The 19700-nt window shown below is 37.6% G+C and overlaps 1 protein-coding gene across 3 annotated transcripts in view; it reads right to left on the bottom strand.

Annotated features, from left to right (window-relative positions):
• LOC136829508 (zinc finger protein 425-like) overlaps positions 1–19700 on the bottom strand; it is a 50354-nt gene that overhangs the window by 783 nt on the left and 29871 nt on the right. For all 3 annotated transcript variants that reach the window (XM_067088295.1, XM_067088294.1, XM_067088296.1), the window contains exons 6-8: positions 6394–6534; positions 5513–5657; positions 1340–1451 (exon numbers count right to left, since the gene is read on the bottom strand). In XM_067088295.1, the coding sequence (XP_066944396.1) occupies positions 1340–1451; positions 5513–5657; positions 6394–6534 (398 nt within the window). The remainder of the gene's footprint in view (positions 1–1339; positions 1452–5512; positions 5658–6393; positions 6535–19700) is intronic.

Below are 19700 nucleotides of genomic sequence, written 5' to 3'. Positions count from 1 at the left end.
TTTTTAATTGTGGGTTCTATTTACATTCCCAGTTTTGTATTTTAATTTTTATCAATTTTGTTAAAGTTTTAGTAAGATGATTCCTTTTATTATATCAACAATTTTTGTTTTCTCAGATTTTCAGCCTGATGATGAGGTTATGTACCTTGAAAGCTTGCAAAATAAAACATTCTACCTATTACTGAGACTTGGAGAATGTTGTTATAACGTTATTTTGTTTATTTTTCCCCATGATCAACTTTGCTATGGTCAAGATTTCAGTTTAAAAAATTTTCAACAACATAATTTCTGTAGTTAAATTAAAAACTGAACAAATGCAAGCTTGAAGTGTACAGCTTTCACTTATCTATATAAATTTAATTAACATTGGCTGCGACAGTAAAGTGCCAACAACAGACATCATAACACGCTACAGTATTGCTTAACTGACTGCTACTATAATTAAAAGCTGAAATAACTGGTATTTCATTGATATAAACCATTGTTTTTAGAGACCTATTTCACACCATTTCATGGCTCTTAAATATTGCTTTCAAATAAGTAGACAAACAAAGAAATTAAATTGAAAATCAGTATAAGACAACAAACTGGATCTGGCACAAAAGGTACATATCAAGAATGCCTTGTTCATGCAAGAAACTTCTTATTTACACACAGTACATAAGCCTACTGTAAAACAATTACCCAGGAGAATAAAATAAGATTGGCATGGCAACACTGGTCAGATCCATGAGGTCTTTCAGTGCTGAAAGAGAAATTGAGAGTAAAGGCTTTAAAGTGCAACAGGAGGAAAACCTCGTAGTTGCACTATGAAAAATTGTTAGGGGAGGGTGGAAAGATAGAAGATAATATGAATGGAAGTACAGCCAAAGGAACAAAATGGGGGTGCAGCTAGGGGCTAAAGGGAAGCTGCAAAGAACCTTAATTAATGCCTACAGTGCACTGAGGGCACTACCCCCCTACAGGTTACATGAAAAATAAGTTTCCAGCCCCACTAATTCCTCACAGCTCTAGTTGGATTGACATGATGAACATCATGTTGTATCTGTTGTAGAAGGTCTACTAGCAGTGTTACTTGCTGATTACTGTTATTTGAACAAGGATAGAAGCACATTAAAAGGTTAACTACAGATAATGGGTTTGTATGGAAAAGTTTTTTTTTTTTTAAATATTAACTTTTGGACAGAAAATATCACCTTTAAAATATTCGTTCATACTAGATAAAAAGTTAATTATAGATAATGGGTTTGTATGGAAAAGTTTTTTTTTTTAAATATTAACTTTTGGACAGAAAATATCACCTTTAAAATATTCGCTCATACCAGATAACAAAACTTACTCAGGTGCATCATCCCATCTTTCCTCGGAAAAATGTTTGCCCATGTGGTGCACCAGTAGACCAGGATATATAAATCCCTTATTGCACTCTCCACACTGGTATTTCTTTTTCCCTGAAATGAAATACAATTATGCTTCAATTTTGCAAGTGTAAAAATATTAAACAAGCCTATGAATACGATACTGCACACTTTTAAAACAAGTTTCATTTTTGTATATATATATATTTTATATATATATATATATATATATAATATAATATATAATATATATATATATAATATAATACATAATACATAATATATATATATATATATATATATATATATATATATATATATATATATATATAATATAATACATAATACAAATACATAATACATAATATATATATATATATATATATATATATATATATATATATATATATATATATATATATATATATATATATATATATATATATATATATATATATATATATATATATATATATATATATAATATATATATATATATATATAATATATATATATATATATATATATATATATATATATATATAATATATATATATATATATATATATATATATATATATATATATATATATATATATATATATATATATATATATATATATATATATATATATATATATATATATATATATATATATATATATATATATATATATATATATATATATATATATATATATATATATATATATATTATATATTATATATTATATATATATATATATATATATATATATATATATATATATATATATATATATATATATATATATATATATAGGTATTCCCCTACTTACGATGGGGTTAGGTTCCAAAACCCATCGTTTGTTGAAAAACCATAACTCGAATATGGCCTAGCCTACACTAGGGTAATCAGTACCATCTATATATATATGGTAGCCTAGCCTACACTACACAGTATACTTTATACATATATGGTATAGTAATTATTAGTGTCAGCTAATTCTGCAGGTTCGATGCAGACTGACATGATAAGCCAGTATTAAGAGAAATTGAATAACAAACAAGGCCTGGCCTGCACTTTTCAGTATATCATATACGGTAGCCTAGCCTACATTATACTGTATTCTATTTTCACATAACACTGCCGTATTATACAAACATCAAAATAACGAATGTGCATCTTTTCCATGGATCTTTTAAAATGTTATGCTTTATTACACTGTATCCAATCTTAAATATTCTTATACTGCTTTTGCATTATAAATTCCGATCATAGCGATCAAATGTTTTGGTTTCGAATCAATTGTCTTTATTTCGATGCATTTAACTCGGTTCAGAGGGCATTTCTTGCTTCAAGTTAGCATAAATGAATCTCTAGATACTTTATTTATAAAGGACATGTGTATTTTTCGTTATTGAAGTGTTTTTATGTCGAAATATAACTTAAATATGTCTCGTTGTGAAATTATTTTAGCCATTTTTTCGTTAGTAGATGACGTTGGCGGCTGGCCCTTTGTTTTGTGTTAACAAAAAATCAAGAGCTATTTTCTCTTGATTTCATCATCATATCACGAGCCAGATGTATCTTTTATCGGCGTGAAAAACAGCAGTAATATGTGTTCTTTCATGTCCAGTAGTTTTGATTAAAATACTTTCCAATTTTATTTGCGGTCGAGTTTCATCCATGTTGCCAATGTACGATAATTTATAGTCATTAGCAAAGAACATTCTTTTCTCAGCGTCAGCTACAACCTGCAGCTTAATTTTACTGCAGCAGTATATTTCCTTGCCGATCTTTTCTCCAAAGCGGATAAGGGTAGTATAAAAACATATCAGTACTTAACGTCATTTTTAATATAACTACGATAATTGTTTCATCGATGGTTGAAATACAAGCAAAACAGTTGTTATCCGATTTGGTTATTAGCAAAACAACAGAGTCTCCTCGGTTGTTTATGGCTGCACGCATTTTCGCAAGAGTATATGGTTACTAACAATGCTTTTATTATTCTCTTAGTTTTTTAACTAGAAGATGGAATAAAGAGATGGAGAAAAGAAGTTGGTCTATTGTAAGTTGGTCTTTCTTGCTGCCTGATTCTCTACGGCAATTGTAGTGTATCGAAATTTAAAAATATTTTCTAAATATTGTCGCATCGGTATTAATTGCTAACTCCATCGTGAAAAATCGAATTATCGTAAGACGAATTATCGTCACTCGTGCACTACCTGTATTTACAAACGCACAAAAATTGCAAACGAACACTGACCTATTTTAACTTCCGACACAACGAGGGTAAGTGAGGTCGGCTCATTGAATTAATGTACCTATTCCAGCCTATATATCGTACACCGTATGCTGCATGATTACGTTGTTGCCTGCGCCAGTCGCCAGCGAAATTTAAAAATACGTATTTTCAAAATATTGTCATATCGATATTAATTGCTAATCCCATCGTAAAAAGCGAATTATATATTTAATTATATCGAGCACTATATATATATATATAATATATATATATATATATATATATATATATATATATATATATATATATATATATATATATATATATATATATATATATATATATACATACATACATCATTGCCTTTGACAGCCTTACTTTCATATGATATTTTTGTTCAAAATACTGCTCAGTAGACAGACTTATTCTATTCCTACATTAAAAAAGGAATCTTCAGTTTTTTTTTTTCCCGATTTCTTCAAACTTTGGTCAAGTCACCAAGAGGCATTTCTGTGACCTGCGAGGTTAGGCTCTATATCTGAATAACATGAAGATCATAATAGCTTGGGATACAATCTTCAAAATAAAAAAAAAAGAAGTGACTCAGTATTCAGAATTATTTTTAAGGGTAAAATCAGTAACAAAAAGTATCTTAATAAAATGATCTGTTTAAACATATGAGATTGGAACTATTGCATCTAAAGCTCAGACAATGCTAAAAGTAAATTTTCCTTGTCTTATGATCATGGACCACATTTAACAGTACTGTATAGTACTTTAATATCACCTATGCATTACCCACTGAGAAACATCAATGGTCTAGTTAAACAATTATTTATAATAACAATAACATTCAGAAACAATCATACATTGTGAACAACCCCTCAATGATAATGAAGTCTCCATCTAAACTAGTAACTTTAGGATTTGAATTGAAGACCAACAACCTTATAAAAAAAACTAATTGACAAGTTCAAATTGCCTGTCTGTGAATATAAACATTAATGAATACATCATATAACTATAGTGACAACAGCACAACCTGCTATGAAGGCGGTCAAAGAGAAACTTATGCGTTGTAGCTGGGATGGGTTAAGGCAGGTCGGCTGCACCCTCCTCCTTCCCACCATCTTGGCTAACTCTCATTGCCACCAAAACCCTTGTACTTTTTTTTTTAACCAGACTCCAGCAGATGCTGGAGAATTTTCCCCCTACGTTAAGAACAAAGGTTCAGAGGTCTGGTTAAACAAATCATTTATAACTAACTAACTGTTCTGTATATGAACAATATGGTGTTGATTCAAGTATGAATACTGAATATTATTGAAGCAAATCCTGATACTTCATATGTCATATGTATTAACTGATTAAGCTTTTCAGTACAGTATTCTCATTTGCCATAATTTTTTCTAAAAGACCACTCAGGTTTTCACCAATTGTTTCCCTTTATGAAAAAGTATTTTACTTTGGTCTGGTTAAACTAATAATAATACAGTGGACCCCCGCCTATTTGCGGCTTCACCTATTCATGGACTTCTCTGTGGAACATATAGCTGTATACACATTATTCACTGAAAATTCGCATATTCACAGTATTTTTTATAGAGAAATATTTACAAATTACTTTATTTTCATGACTAAATGCACTTGTTGTGATAAAACTAAAATATTCAGGTATAAGCATTTTTAGAGGGTTTTTTGGTGTTTTGAATGATCAAAATAGGCAGTTGTAAGTGTTTTTAGAGTGGTTTTAAGTATTTACGGATTTTACCTATTCGCGGGGGGTAGCGGTACCCTGCGTAGCCGTATGCATCCCCAGCTTATACCAGGGTTAACTTAATAACTTGAATATTTTAACATAGTCTGCATTCCTTTAAGCTATCCAACTACTTGGTATCCTTTGGTAACTTGTAAAGTTATTACCTGAATGAGTCTGAAGATGATTGTTCAGTTTTGACTTGGTACAGAAACGCTGTGGACACTGCGGACACTCATATCTTTTTGCACCATGGTGGCTTAAACGATGGGACCATAAATTACTCCTTGACTTAAAACAACTTCCACAAAACTGCAAATAAGGAGACATACTATATGTTTTTTCTGGATATCTTACCAAATAACTTATCATAACAGGTTAGTTTAATTCAAGAGCCTATTCAGCCAATTCACTAGTAATTATAACAGCAAAGTCTTTTGGAATTGGAATTGGAACATAAAATTTAGGCTAAAGGCCAAGTGCTGGGACCTATGAGATCATTCAGAGCTGGAAATAATGTTGAAACAATTGTTGAAGAAGGTGGAAAGTAAGATGGAAGAAAGAGAATACAAATGGAGGTATAGTAACAGGAATGAAAGAAGTGGCAGCTAGGGACAGAAGGGATGCTGCAAAGAACCTTAAGTAATGCCTACGGTGCACCACGTGAGGTACATTGATGGCACTAACCCCCTGTGAGGAGCAAAGTCTGTTGAATCAAAGAATTACAGCTTAAAGAGAAGGCTTTTCATGTATCACTGACAACAAAATGTGATACTCATTGTACTAATAAACTCTGAAAGATATCACAGAATTTCTTAAGGTAATTAATGTAATTTCCAGTTGCAATAATAAATGAATTAAGCAAAAAAATCATAAAATCTGACAAAAGCTTAATGGTCAAAGGTTTTACTCTCCTGTCTTGATTTCTGTAAGCTATACATTACCTATTGGGAAACAATCTTATGTTACAAACTTAATACCTGAATAACTGCTGTATCCAATATAAAAAATAGTACAGGTGTAATAACCGTATTCATACTAATCATACCTCGCATGGAAAGCTTTTAGAAGTGTTGTGTTTTCGTAAATAATGTGTCTTTAAGGATTTAGAAAATGCAAATGTGTCATTGCAAAGATCACACTTGACCCGGACCCCATGGACACTGCCTTCATGTCTTTCCAATTCTCCCTGTAAAGAAAGAGATACAGATATCACTTTGAGTTACTTGTAAGTGGATTATAAAACTTAGGCCAAAAGCCAAACACTGGGACTTGTGGGGTCATTCAGCATTGAAAGGGACACTGCAATGACCCTACAGTGCACTTCACTCAGTGCACTGTAGTCACTAACCTACTTCGGGGCTTTGAGTTACTTGCTTAAGTTGCAAAACATATGCAAAACTTGGTTCAAACACTGTTACTGTAAACAGCAACAATTACAATTTCAACTACCACATATGTTTTTTTCAGCCATACAAAAAACGACCAGACATCAATGTTCAAGAAAATTTGGATATCAGCTAAAAGATATTTCCTTCACAATATGCCCTCTCATCCCCCTTTGTTTTTCGCTGATCTTTGCACTGCCAACTTTGATTCCAGCCACACTGAGGACTCTGAGCAGAAAAGGGTTGCATGCACCCAGGTCATGTTTTCTAGGGGTCCCTCTGCACTGCTGTGAAAAATGTTACTGAGGAGAGTGCCAATTCATTGTTGATAGATGAAAAGTGGGGGGAGGGAATGACAATAATTTTAATTTCATAATTAAAAAGTGGTCATACCTGTATATGCACAGTACCATATTTCCCTATTTTAGGGAATATATTTTGGGAAAATAGAAATACTGCACTCCTCTCTTCCCAGATCTTAACAGCCCTCCCTATTGTAAGTTATTTTGAGGTTTCTTACCTGTCAATATTCGATTGTTTATTGCAAAGGAGAATAAAAATTAAAATATGCAATTTTAGATGTTAGGGATCAGCCCCCTAAAACAGGTTTTGACATAGGAAAAACCTATTTTTGGTAGCTGCTGTTCATCTTCAAAGGAAATCATGAACAGTATCAAGGATGACCCCAAGAGAGTGTAACTCCTTTGAAGACTAAGTTACTGAGCATCAGCATAGAGATGCTATCCATGATTCCCAGGAGGAATTCAGGTGTCCTGGATATGGAAACGGGTATGATATGTAAAATTTCTCATCCTTTAAACTAGAGGATTGAGAGGCTGCACAGTCTACCCAGGCAGAGCTAGGATTCTCACCAAAAATCCTTTGCCATGGGAATAGGATAATAAAAAACCTAAGCCCAAAAAGAAGTTGAATCAGTTGTTTAGATCCCCCTTTTAAATCAGAAAGGATAATAAGAGACAGCCTGCTTTCTCCCAGAGCTCCAACTGGAAACAACTGAGACATTTCGGACAATAAAACCTCCACCCCCTCGATTTGGGACCACCTTGACGTGGTGAGGGGGCTCTTGAACCCCAGGAATCTGTTCCCGGGTTTGAGTCCAAGAGTCCCATAGACCATTATATATTTCTTTGAATGAATTTTTGTGGAATTTTCCACTTTTGTTAAAATTTATTGGACCTGATAAACAAGAAAAGATATAGCTGGGATTGGGTTTATATCCAAAGTTAAATAGTGGGGATTGTGGTAGGATCATCAACTGCTTGACGATGTTCGGACCTGAGAGATATCAGGCAGAACTATTCTTTAGGGCTGGACCACAGATTCCAGGGGGGTCAGGTTCTGGGGATAGGACTCTCGGCATTCTATCCAGTTAGCCCATAACACGATTAGAGTGGGGATGATAGTCTCGTAATACCTTCGGTCCTAGCAAGCAGGTTTGGCTTACACTTGGGCCACTATAATCATGTTGTGCCATCCCCTGTGGGGTAGGGTAGGGACACGGACATTTGGGAGTCAGTTCTTGCTTGTGCCATTGGTGGAAGAATAACCCCCATGAAAGGCTGATGATATCTTTTTAAAGGTTTTCAGGTTTATTATTATTATTTTTTTTTACCTCTACCAAATCTTTATGTCTAGCATTTATAAGGATTCAAGTACCCCTGGACCCTCTGACGGTGCTTTTCTGGCACACATGACGACCTCTGCACCCACCATGGAGATTGAAATTTCTCCAAATGTTGATGACTTCTCGAAAAATAAATTGACAAAAAGCAGTAATAACAAATATCCTGATCCCCCTCCTGACTTCCCCTCCCCTGGACCCTCTAGCCATGCTTCACTGATGACGACTTCAAGCAAGGACATGGACTTCTCTAAGAAATCTTCATCCAAAATTAAATCTTCAACACAGCCAGGTTGTGCGAAAAATTTGAGAATGCTCCAAATCGAAGACTTACCAGTCTGTTGTGATTATGAAATGATCTCGACAGCTCTGAAATCATTTGGAACTGTGGTAGAAACCAGGATGAACTTTATTGATATTGAACCTAAATGGGAAGCGTGGGTTACCTTTAGTAGCCATGATGGGGCTCTAAAGGCTAGTAGTATGATAAGTGCCATACAAATAGGTCAAGCTACAGTATGAGGAGCCTTAACAAACAAAGTTCCCAAAGACATGGACATTTATGTGCCATCTAAATGGGCTCAGGATAAACCAGAGAGAAACCAGAATGCAGAAATAAGGACTCCTAAATCTCCTATTTTGGTTGGTAGCTTCAGCCAAGGAGGAAAATTATAACTACTATAAATTTTGCAGGTTTTTTCAGAAAAAGGTGGGAGGAATAAAGAGCAGTGATTTTTCTCATTTTGGGAAGAACACCATTCTTATTCATGCCAAATCCACAACTCAAGCATATATGCTGACCTTCCTGGACAGAAAAAATTGATGAAATGATTACGAAGATCAAGCCCCACTTATGCTTTAGTTGTGGGAGAGGAGTACTATTTGATAGAGACCTTTATGACATGACAGAAGAAGAAATTCTAGAAATGAGTCCCACTTCAGTTTGGAGAATGAGAAAGGCAGCTATTGCCAACATGATCATTTTAACCTTTGTAGACTCTGAAGTACCTTCTCATGTCATATTTGAAAATGAAAGGGTACGAGTACGTCCTTTCCAGCAAAGACCAATGCAGTGCTATCAATGCTTTACGTTTGGCCACCTATCAAAAAACTGCAAAAATGCTAAAATTTCTATAAACTGCTCTGGTGTCCATCATGATGATGAATGTAATAGAAAAGCAAAATGTGTTAATTGTCAACTGGAACATAAATCCAATAACAAAAATTGTGAAATTTACAAATTTGAACTTTCTGCACCAAATAAAGCCAATGCAGAGCATATAAGTATCAGTTTTGCAAAAAGACAATTAGGTCAACAACCTAGGAGCTATGCTGAAGTTCTTAAGCCACTACCCCCATCTACCACTAGGGGTGCAGTGGCAGCACCCTGTAATGTAGCAGGCGGATCAACCCCTGTGGTAGTGGCCCAGCCATCTGGGTCAGGTGCTCGGCCTGTTGAGGCTAGAGCACAAGCCCCTAAGGAGGATAAGATGGCACTTAACCCAACCACCTTGGAACTGTCTCAGGCAGAGTCTTTGCCTGATTTAACAGAGACTGACGAGCAAAAGCACCAAAAGTGGAGACGTTCCCCCTCACTCTCTCCTCCAATTAAACATGCATCACTTAGTAATAGATATGAAATACTAAGCTCGATGCAAGAACCCCAGTCTGAATTTAAACAAACTGACAAGAAAGGGAAACAAAATGACACCAGTAAATCAACAGATAATAAACCAAACCTATCAAGACCAGTCCTCTCCAAATCATCTCTTGATAATACTCATAAACAAAAGAGAGTAAATGAGAAGGCTCCATTCAAAGGGCCTTCCACCAAGCCCAAAAAATAGTTTTCACATCAATACTACAATGGAACTGTAGAGGTCTTAGTGAGAACTATTCTGTAGAATTCCAAGACATTAGAAATGCCCAGATTTCTCTTAAGGAAAACAATTTTGAGCCAGGATACTAAGTAAAAATTTACACTGCACAACTCAAAATCTTGCAGGTTAAACCATCAGCCCTTGGTGAAGATAAATAATTCTGAAATGCCGAAACATCTCCCAGAAAAGTCAAAGAAATTTCTTTTAGATATAATAAATGAAACTGGGAAACTGGTATTATTCATCTAAAGCTGAAAATTACCATTAATCATTTTGAAGAAGCCAAACAAGGATCCAGTTTTGCTCCAGCTACTGATCTAACTCTCACCAGTTGTGTTTGTAAGCTGATGGAAAAGATGATTCAGACTTGTATGGCACTTAGAAACAAATAAATTGCTTTCTCCATTACAGTTTGGCTTTAGGAAAAGTAGATCTACTCTAGATCCTTGATCAGGCTCTCAAACCAAATACAACAAGGTTTTGCTAAACAGTGCCAAACAATAGGAGTTTTCTTTAATTTGGAAAAGGCATATGACACCACATGGCATTATGGTATTATAAAAAAGGGATTTTGACAAAGGAAAATCTATTTCTGGAGAGAGGGACCGTGTCACCAATGAAAAGTCCATTCAGCACTTATTTCTAGGTAATTCCGTTGTTACTCCAATACCAGAGAAAGCTAAATGAAATGCTGGCTTTTGCTCATCAGAGCGAGCTCCAATAGATGGATGGTATGGAAAAATGAACTATAAAAACACGGAACCTTAACCTATAGAGATCCCAAAGTCAAAAGTCCCACAGAGAGGGTGCAGTTACAAACCCATGCACCACTCATGGACAGTACACAAATCACCGCTAATTCCATGAAAGCATCACCCCACCAGAATGATGTTTACTAGACTGGGACAAGAAATTTAGTGGGTCACTGTTCTCATGGTCATCTCCAGAAATAGATTTTTCCTTTGTAAAAATCCTTTTCTCATCGGGTCCCGTGTCAGCCGGTGAAAAATTAACAGAGAAATAAATATCATTCTTAAACTGCAAGAGATAACAAAATGTTGGGAACAGAAGACCAAAGGTCCACCAAAAAAAAAAAAAATTTTTAATTGCTAGCAATAATAACAATAATGTACAAATGAAACTGATGGGACAAAACCATGACAATATAAAAATATACTTAAACAAAATAACTATACAAAATTGAAAACATAATAACATAAATGTGTATTAGACTAATATACAGATAACACGGTCAGGTGAGAAAGTCTGCACGCCTGACTGAAATGACTATAAGGGGATAATTGAGGCAGTGGAGGAAGAATTGACTAGGAATCAGAAAGGGTACCAGAGGGAGGGACAACGTTCCCTGCCGCGACTTTTAAGAATTTAAGAGCTTCTAAGGATTTCAAATAGTGACTTTTTGAAAACCAGGGTGACTTCCAACCAGTGTATTTGGTAAGATCCGTGAAATTCATGTAATGGAAGTAGTTAATGGAGGTGGCCACAGCTCCAAATCATGAATTTGGAAAGTCAATTAAAAACTTGATAAAGTAAAGGATTTGTTGTCTAATAGCAGACATAGAGATATTCTGCCCCTTCCTGAGAAAGAGAGGCCCAGAAAATGAGAGGACCTGTCTAAATAAGCCCTCAATGTATGAACTGGACACAGGGACAGGTCTTGAGGAAGGGAGAATTTTAGGAGACCACCTATTCTGCGGATCTTCATTTTTGGCCAGGAATTTAGGGTGAGGAATCAGCAAAACCTCCCCTGATGGAAGGAAGTCGACATTGGTTGGGCTCCTAGAGAGTGCAGACAGCTCTGAAATTTAGCAAGCTAGGCTAACTAAGAACAACGTTTTCCTCAATAAGGAAAGGTAGGGACAAGATTGATTATCGATATCTGAGGCTAACTTCAACATGTCATTCAAAAACCAGGAATGTGGACGACATTACTGGTCTCATGCACAGGCCTTAGGGATGGAAGAAAAGTAAGGATCTGTTAGGTCAATTTTGAAACCATACAAAAATACTTTTGTAAAGCCGACTTGACTGTAGTAACAGTACTAGAGGCTAAACCCTTCTCAAATAGTGATCTAAAAAGGAGATTGCCAAATTTATGGTTCACTTAGCCTCAGATTCTTTCAAAAGAGTGCTAGCTTCTTAATTGCTGAGTCGTACTGCTGAAGAGTGGAGACCCGCTTATCTGATTCCAAGAACATGGTATTGACAGGATCAACGTTAGCATCCCTTTGAGCCCAAATTTCATAAAGTCCACAAAGCCAGGGCATTTTGAATTTTTGAGGAAGCTGACACAGTCTGAGTTTGTACTACTTGTGTGAGTTTTGGACTGGGGATTTGGATGTGGCGAAGTTTCAGTTCCAGCAGAAGTGGAAACCAGCTGCTCTTTGGATTAGGGAGCCACTAGAGCTACTTGACCCTTGAATGTCCTGAGTTTGTGAAGGACCTTTAACAACAAGTTTACTGGAGGGAACAGATAAATCTTCTTCCACCTGTTCCAATCCAATGACATTGTGTCCGTGAAAAGAGCTTGAGGGTCCAGGTTGGGAGCTACGTAATGAGGAAGCTTGTTGTTGAGCTTGGTTGAACAAATCTACCTCCAGGCCCGGAACTTGGTTGCAGATCCAATTGAACGAGGCCCTGTCTAGTGACAAACTCCGACTCGAGGGGAGTTGTCCTTGAAAGGGAATCCGCTACGACGTTCCGGACCCCTGCAAGATGAGTGGCAGACAGGTGCCACTTGTTCTTGCACGCCAAGGAGAAAATTGCAATCATTACCTGGTTGATCCAGCTCGATTTTGAACGATGGGCATTAAAGGAAAAATGATCAGATTTATAAATTCGCTTTTATCAGAAAGATATATAAAGGTAAGAGTTGGGAATCATGTATCGTGACCTTTCTTACAAGAGGAGGGAGTTCCTCAGGGTAGTGTTCTTAGTGTCACTCTCTTTGCTATTGCCATTAACGAAGTATTAGAAAAGATATCATCACCAGTAAAAGGGCCTTTATTTGTAGATGATTTGGCTCTGTACTTCACAGGATATGATGCAGCATCTACTACATTGCTTACTTGCTTACTAAAGTAAGTAAGTGGGCTAATGAGCAAGGGTTTCAATTTTCCGAATCTAATACTGTCGCTGTTCGGTTCTGCAGACGCCGAACTATTCCAACTCTTACCTTAAATGGAATGATATTTGATGAAAAGCTCACTTGGAATAATCATACTGACCAGTTAAAAGTGAAAGTGAAGAGATCACTAAATATTTTAAAAGCAGTATCTAACTTTAATTGGGGCGCTGATAAGAAATCATTGTTAAGGCTTTGTAATGCAGTATGTTTATCTAAGTTAGACTCTGGCTGCCAAGTATACTCATCTGCTTCAAAGACTAAACTTAAGGATTTGGATGCTATGCATAATATGGGGCTAAGGAGCTGCACTGGAGCTTTTAGAACTTCACCCATTGAAAGTATATATGTAGACTCCCATCAGCTACCACTGGACTTAAGGAGGCATGAGCTAGGTCTGAGATACACCAAGAGGCTGAAAAGCTCAAAGGAGACCCCTTTTGAGATCTTAAAACAGTGACTCAAGGCTTTTTGGATCTAGATCCTCAATACCATTTCAAATCAGACAGCTGGGTGAATTGGAGGATGAATGCATAAAAATGCAGAAGATCCTACAAGTTAAACATCCTGCTATCCCTCCATGGTTTATTCTAGCAATAGATGTCTGCATTAAAGAGATAAAGAAGAAAGATTGTTCACACGAAGAAGTCAGAAACAAGTTTATGGAGCATGATGAGAGGCATATAAATGACAGGAAACTTATACTGATGGATCAAAATCGGATGATGGAGTAGGATGTGCAGCGGTGTGTGAGGGGAAATCATATATAAAAAAGTTATCAGACTCCTCATCCATTTTCACTGCTGAAGCAACAGCCATAGTTGATGCTTTAAATCTTGCATCTGATAAGAAATTTAAATCCACAGTAATATATAGTGACTCAAGGAGTGTTTTAGAAGCCCTAAAGAAGTTTAACCCTACCCATCCCTTAATTCAAAAGGCTCAGGAATGGCTTTTTATCTTTCTGTTTGCCACAAATCAGTAGAGCTTTGTTGGATTCCTGGGCACACTGGTCTAGAAGGGAACAAACTGGCTGATAGTAAAGTAAAGGATGCTGCAAGATGTGATTTCTTAACTAATAAGGTGCCACATTTAGATATGTGACCAGTTATCAGACGATACATTTGTACAAAATGGCAGCAGAGATGGACTTCCCCCTTTTTATCCACAAATACACAAATAGGAAGTACAGAAACACAAGAAAAAGTATTGATTTTTGGAGTTTGGGTTTTAATCATAACAGAAGATTTGAGATCATCCTAACACGGCTTAGGACTGGCCATACCCGCATCACTCACAGCTATATTTTAGAGGGAACCAGTGACCCAGTTTGTGCTCACTGTGGTGGTCAACTATCCGTTGAGCACGTGCTGATGCACTGTCCCAAATTTAATCGCCTTAAGGCAAAGTACTTACTAACTGGGAAGACTATTTTAGAAATTTTAAATGATCACATTGGGTAGATAACCTTATGGGCTATCTGAAAGAATCTGGTTATTTTAATGAGATATGATCTTAGTATATTTAACAAAGAGTTTAGTCATATTTATTTTATATACTAAGTATATATTTTGAATATAAAAGTTTTATATATATTTAATTTTTGCTGGTTCTACCCAATATCATTCTTAATTTTTTACATTCATATTTTAATACTGCATTTTACAAGTATTTCATCATTCACCTATTCATTATCAATCATATCATTAATTCATATATTTCACCTTCATTATGGCGCTGGATAATCCTGATGGGTTCTGGCGCTTGGTCTTCAAGACCTAAATTTCACAATCAATCAATCAATCAACAAAACCTCCAATCAGAATGTAGTATGGGCACCAATATCTGCCCCTGAGAATGATACTGATAACCTTTGGCGAGACACCTCAGTGCGCATCCTTTCACCAGATGGAAAATACCTCATTAATGAAAGGAAAACTGATTAGAGCCTCGATGTCTCAGTCGGTAGAGCAGCAGCCTAGGACTTCGTAGAGGTCCGTGGCGTGGGTTCAAATCCGCAGCTGACTGGTCAGAGAAGGCGGACACTTTGCTATCCGTATAGACACCCCGGGATTACGTATGTAATCAACGGATACGTTTGCTGAAAAGCAAATGGGTGTTACAGACTAATACACACATAAACAAAGCCACTCCAACATCTAAAAAACATAACAGACACCTCACACGTCTCGAACTGTCGACCTAAACGCCCAGCTCTCCTCGCTGCTGGGAGAAAGGGAGCTGGGGATTAATGCGATACACGGGTTACACATCGTCACCGGGTCTAAGCGATGTCAGGCAGGGCAGCCGATCGAGGCTACGGCCTACCCCAACGCCAAATCAAAGTCCTTCAAAAAAGAAGGCATCGTGCTTACCCCATTAAAAATGGGAAAAAGCCCGTTAAAACGAAGAAGAATGAAAGGAAAACTGACTGAGGTTGAGCATATGGAATTTGGGGGCAGAGTGGCCTTTCCCAATACTGAATGGCACTTGGTTCCTCCTTCAGTAGGAATTCAGAAACCACTGAAGTAGATGGTTATCCTACCAATTAAAGTAGCAATGAAAGCCAAATATTGTAGACGCAACCATATATTAATGAAAGCCATAAAAGCAACTTTTCTCGAGTTTAATGGAAAAACAATTTTACTGAACCAATAACCTCCCTGAGAGGCATCAGCTGCGTCCCTTCACCTCTTAAACAATGAATCATGTGAAGACGGAATTTCAAAATTTTGTGATGACTGGAAAACGAGAGTTTATGGCAGAAATAAAGCCATTTGTCTCCACCATCCCAGAATCTGATAGTGCTACAGAGGAATGAGCAACATTTTCCCCTCCCTTCTGAGGGGAAAAAGTTCCCACTGGACATGGCTACCCAGCAATTTGGGACCCCTACGAGAAAAATCTCAGGACAGCCATGGCTGAATTTTATGCTAGGGTCCACTTAATCACAGAGCTTCCAGTGTCTTCCAGAACATTTATGTGGATCCTATTGGGAGCACTCTACGACTTCTGGATGTGTCGTATTAAGGCTTGAAAGGAAGCATTGGTGGGTGCCAACATTTTGCTCCCCAATGTAACCTGCCTATTGCTTTCTTCCCCTATCAATTGGGACCCTTTTTGAAGAGTATATTGTCGCACAACTCCTGAATGAGCTCGATAACAGAATTGCACAATATATACTGTTCTTGAAAAAGGGGAATCTGGGAAACAATACCCTGAGAGTTTCCTCTTCCTTAGCCTAAGAAAGCTTGGTGTGAATCAGAGCTGTACAAGTCTAAAGTAATTACTAAAGGACCCCTCCAACAATGGAAGAAAGGACAACAATAGCATTAGCACCACTTTCAAAGCCAACAAAAACTCCTACCAGGGGAAAGAAAAATCAACTTCTGGACTGCATATTACAAGGAAAGGAAGAGGTGGAGCCCCATAGGACTTGCATGGCTGGGCTTGTCTTCTACAGCACAACATGCAGTGGAAGTCCTTCTCTTGGGGAACAGTATAATTTACAATGGGCTAAGGTAGAGATGGTCTCACCCTTCCCCTTCTCTAATGTAGTTTTTTCCAAAACCAGACCCCTCTTTCATAAGAGGACCATAGAGAAAGATGGCTTTATTTGCCACCACTCTTCAGCGTCCCCAAGAAGCATTCCTCTGAACGAAGGGTGATCCTTGACCTTTCAAACTGAACAAACATATTGTTTGCATAAATTTTTATCTATACTGTACCCATTTTACTGGAGCTCAGGAATGAAGGATTTTAACAGGTGGCCTACCTAGATGGTTGGCCAATCTGGGAAGCCACCAGAGAAGAGTGTTGATGAAACCTGAGAGTGGTAGTTGACAGACTACAGTGAGAAGGTTTCTTAATAAGAACAAATCCCACCTTACATCCAGCATACTTTTTGAGGCTGGGACTTTGTTGGGCTACTCTTTGCAGACAGCTGTCTCTTCCCAAAGCACTCAAACCAGAATAAGAAAGGACTTAGTAGATTCCTTGCACAGCCCAGCTTTTCCAGACAACAACTGGAATGAGGTCTGGTCCTGTTACAGTTTGGGTCCATGATTTTGTTCTGAAAAGAGCACAGTAATGGCCTCTGTCAAACTCACTAACTAGCATATGCCTATCTTGTCACTCCTGTTTCTCTCCCTGTGGTAGCAAGCATGTCTGATACAGTAATTTTATGCCTATTAATGGTATATTACAGAAAAAGGATTTTGACAAAGGAAAAATCTATTTCTGGAGAGGGGCCCATGTCACCCAGTGAAAAAGTCCATTCAGCACTTATTTCTAGGTAATTCCGTTGCTAGATACCAGAGAAAGCTAAATGAAATGCTGGAGTTACTACCCCCAGAGCGAGCTCCACTAGATGGAGTCGTGTATGGAAAAGGGTGAACTACAAAAACACTGAACCTTATCCTATAGAGATTCCCAATGTCAAAAGTCCCAACGAGAGAGGTGCCGATACAAGCCCATGCACTACTCGCGGACTGTATACAAGGCAACACTAGTCGCATTCCATGTTAGCACCCACCCCACTAGAATGATGTTTACCATGGGAGGGAGAGAATGAAAAACAGGGTGGGTCACGGGTGACACGGGCCCTCTCCAGAAATAGATTTTTCCTTTGTCAAAATCCTTTTTCTGGATTGGGGTCCCGTGTCACCCGGTGAAATAATAACAGAGAAATAAACATCATTCTTATGCTATTAAAGACTTAAATAGAGACGTTGAAAACTAGGAGAATTCTACCCTGAACATTAGTAAGGTCCTCTAAATTCATGTAATGAAATAATGTAAGTGGTCACCGTCTAAGATCATGAGCTTAGAATTGAACCTGAAAAGGCTTGTATTAAGAAAATACTTTCTACCTAATAGCAGACCCAATGACAGTACCCCCTTTTTTTAAAAGAGAGGATCTGACAAAATTGCGAGGTCCTGTCTAAAAAAGCCTGTAAGGAGAAAACTGGGCACAGAAACAGACCTTGTAAAAGGGGAGTACTTTCCAAGGTGACCACCGAAAATGAGGACCTTCAATTGTAGATAGAAAGTTAGGGTGAGGAATTCGCAACACTACCCCTGATGAGGGGAAACCAAAATGATTGGTTCCGCCAGACAGGGCAGACAGTACAGGAAAACTAACACTAGAAGCTAAGCTGATTAAAAATTTTGGGTCTTCCCCAACAAGGAAAGGTAAGAACAAGATGATTGTTGGTTACGAAGCTAACTCCGATACATTACTCAAAGACCAGGAAACCGAATGTGGACGGAGTACTGTTCTTAGACGAACACAGACCTTAGGGATGAAAGTTAAGAGCCTGTGAGTCTGGTTCCAACAAAACACTTTCCTCGAGGCCAATGCGGCCGCATCATTACTGTAGCTTTGAAAACTATGTGAAGAGTGCTAGTTACTTAACTGCAGAACCATACTGCAGTAGAGTAGGATCCCTTAACTGATTTCAGGAAAACAGTAATAACAAGACCAATATCAGTTTCCTCCTAAACTGTAAGATTCACAAAGACCACAAAGCCAGGACATCAGAGCTTGAGTGGGCTGACGCAGGCTGAGTTTATACCAGATGTGACAGCTTGATAGTTTGTGGCTGAATTGGGTTGCAAACAGACCTACTTCCAGGTCCAGGAAAAGGTCACAAGACTACCTGAATGACGCTCCGTCTAAGGACTATTCCGACACCAGGGGAGGCCCTGGATAGGGAAAAAGTAGTGACCTTTTGGACCCCTACGAAGGGTGGTGGTAGACAGAGGCACTTGTGTCTGTTGGTTATGGAGAAGAATGAACCATAACCTGAATGAAGCAACTCGAGTCCAAAACCACTTGTTTACAGCGCACTATTGCTGTTTTGTTCAGAACCAGCCTAAAATGAAACCTCTTGGGGGGAAGAAGTTTCCCAAGGACAGGAAGACTGTCACAGCCCTCCAAAGCATTGATATGGAACTGCCGGAACGTGACCGACTAAGTTCCATGTATTTCATTGGGCCAAAAATATCCACCTCACCCGCCCAGAGAGGCGACGTGTGTGGAATACTGAGGCCGGAGGGGAAAGCTGGAGAGGAACTGACTTCGGTAAGCACTTGATAGTTGTGCAAGGCCGGAGGCCACTATTCAAACAGGAGGAATCAGGAGACACGTCCCTGACTCCGCCATACCCGGTCATAAACTCCAGCTTTGACTTCAGAAGGAGAACCGTCACTGAAGCAAACTGGAGAAACCCAAGACCTTTTCTTGGGCACGGGAGAGGTATGCTTGAGTTGATGAAATGATAGGTCGCCCTTGCTGTC

The sequence above is a fragment of the Macrobrachium rosenbergii genome, chromosome 44 (assembly GCF_040412425.1).
Source record: "Macrobrachium rosenbergii isolate ZJJX-2024 chromosome 44, ASM4041242v1, whole genome shotgun sequence".
Classification (NCBI taxonomy): domain Eukaryota; kingdom Metazoa; phylum Arthropoda; class Malacostraca; order Decapoda; family Palaemonidae; genus Macrobrachium; species Macrobrachium rosenbergii.
Note: the sequence above shows the minus strand (reverse complement) of the source record. Positions and strands in the feature narration are given on the sequence as shown.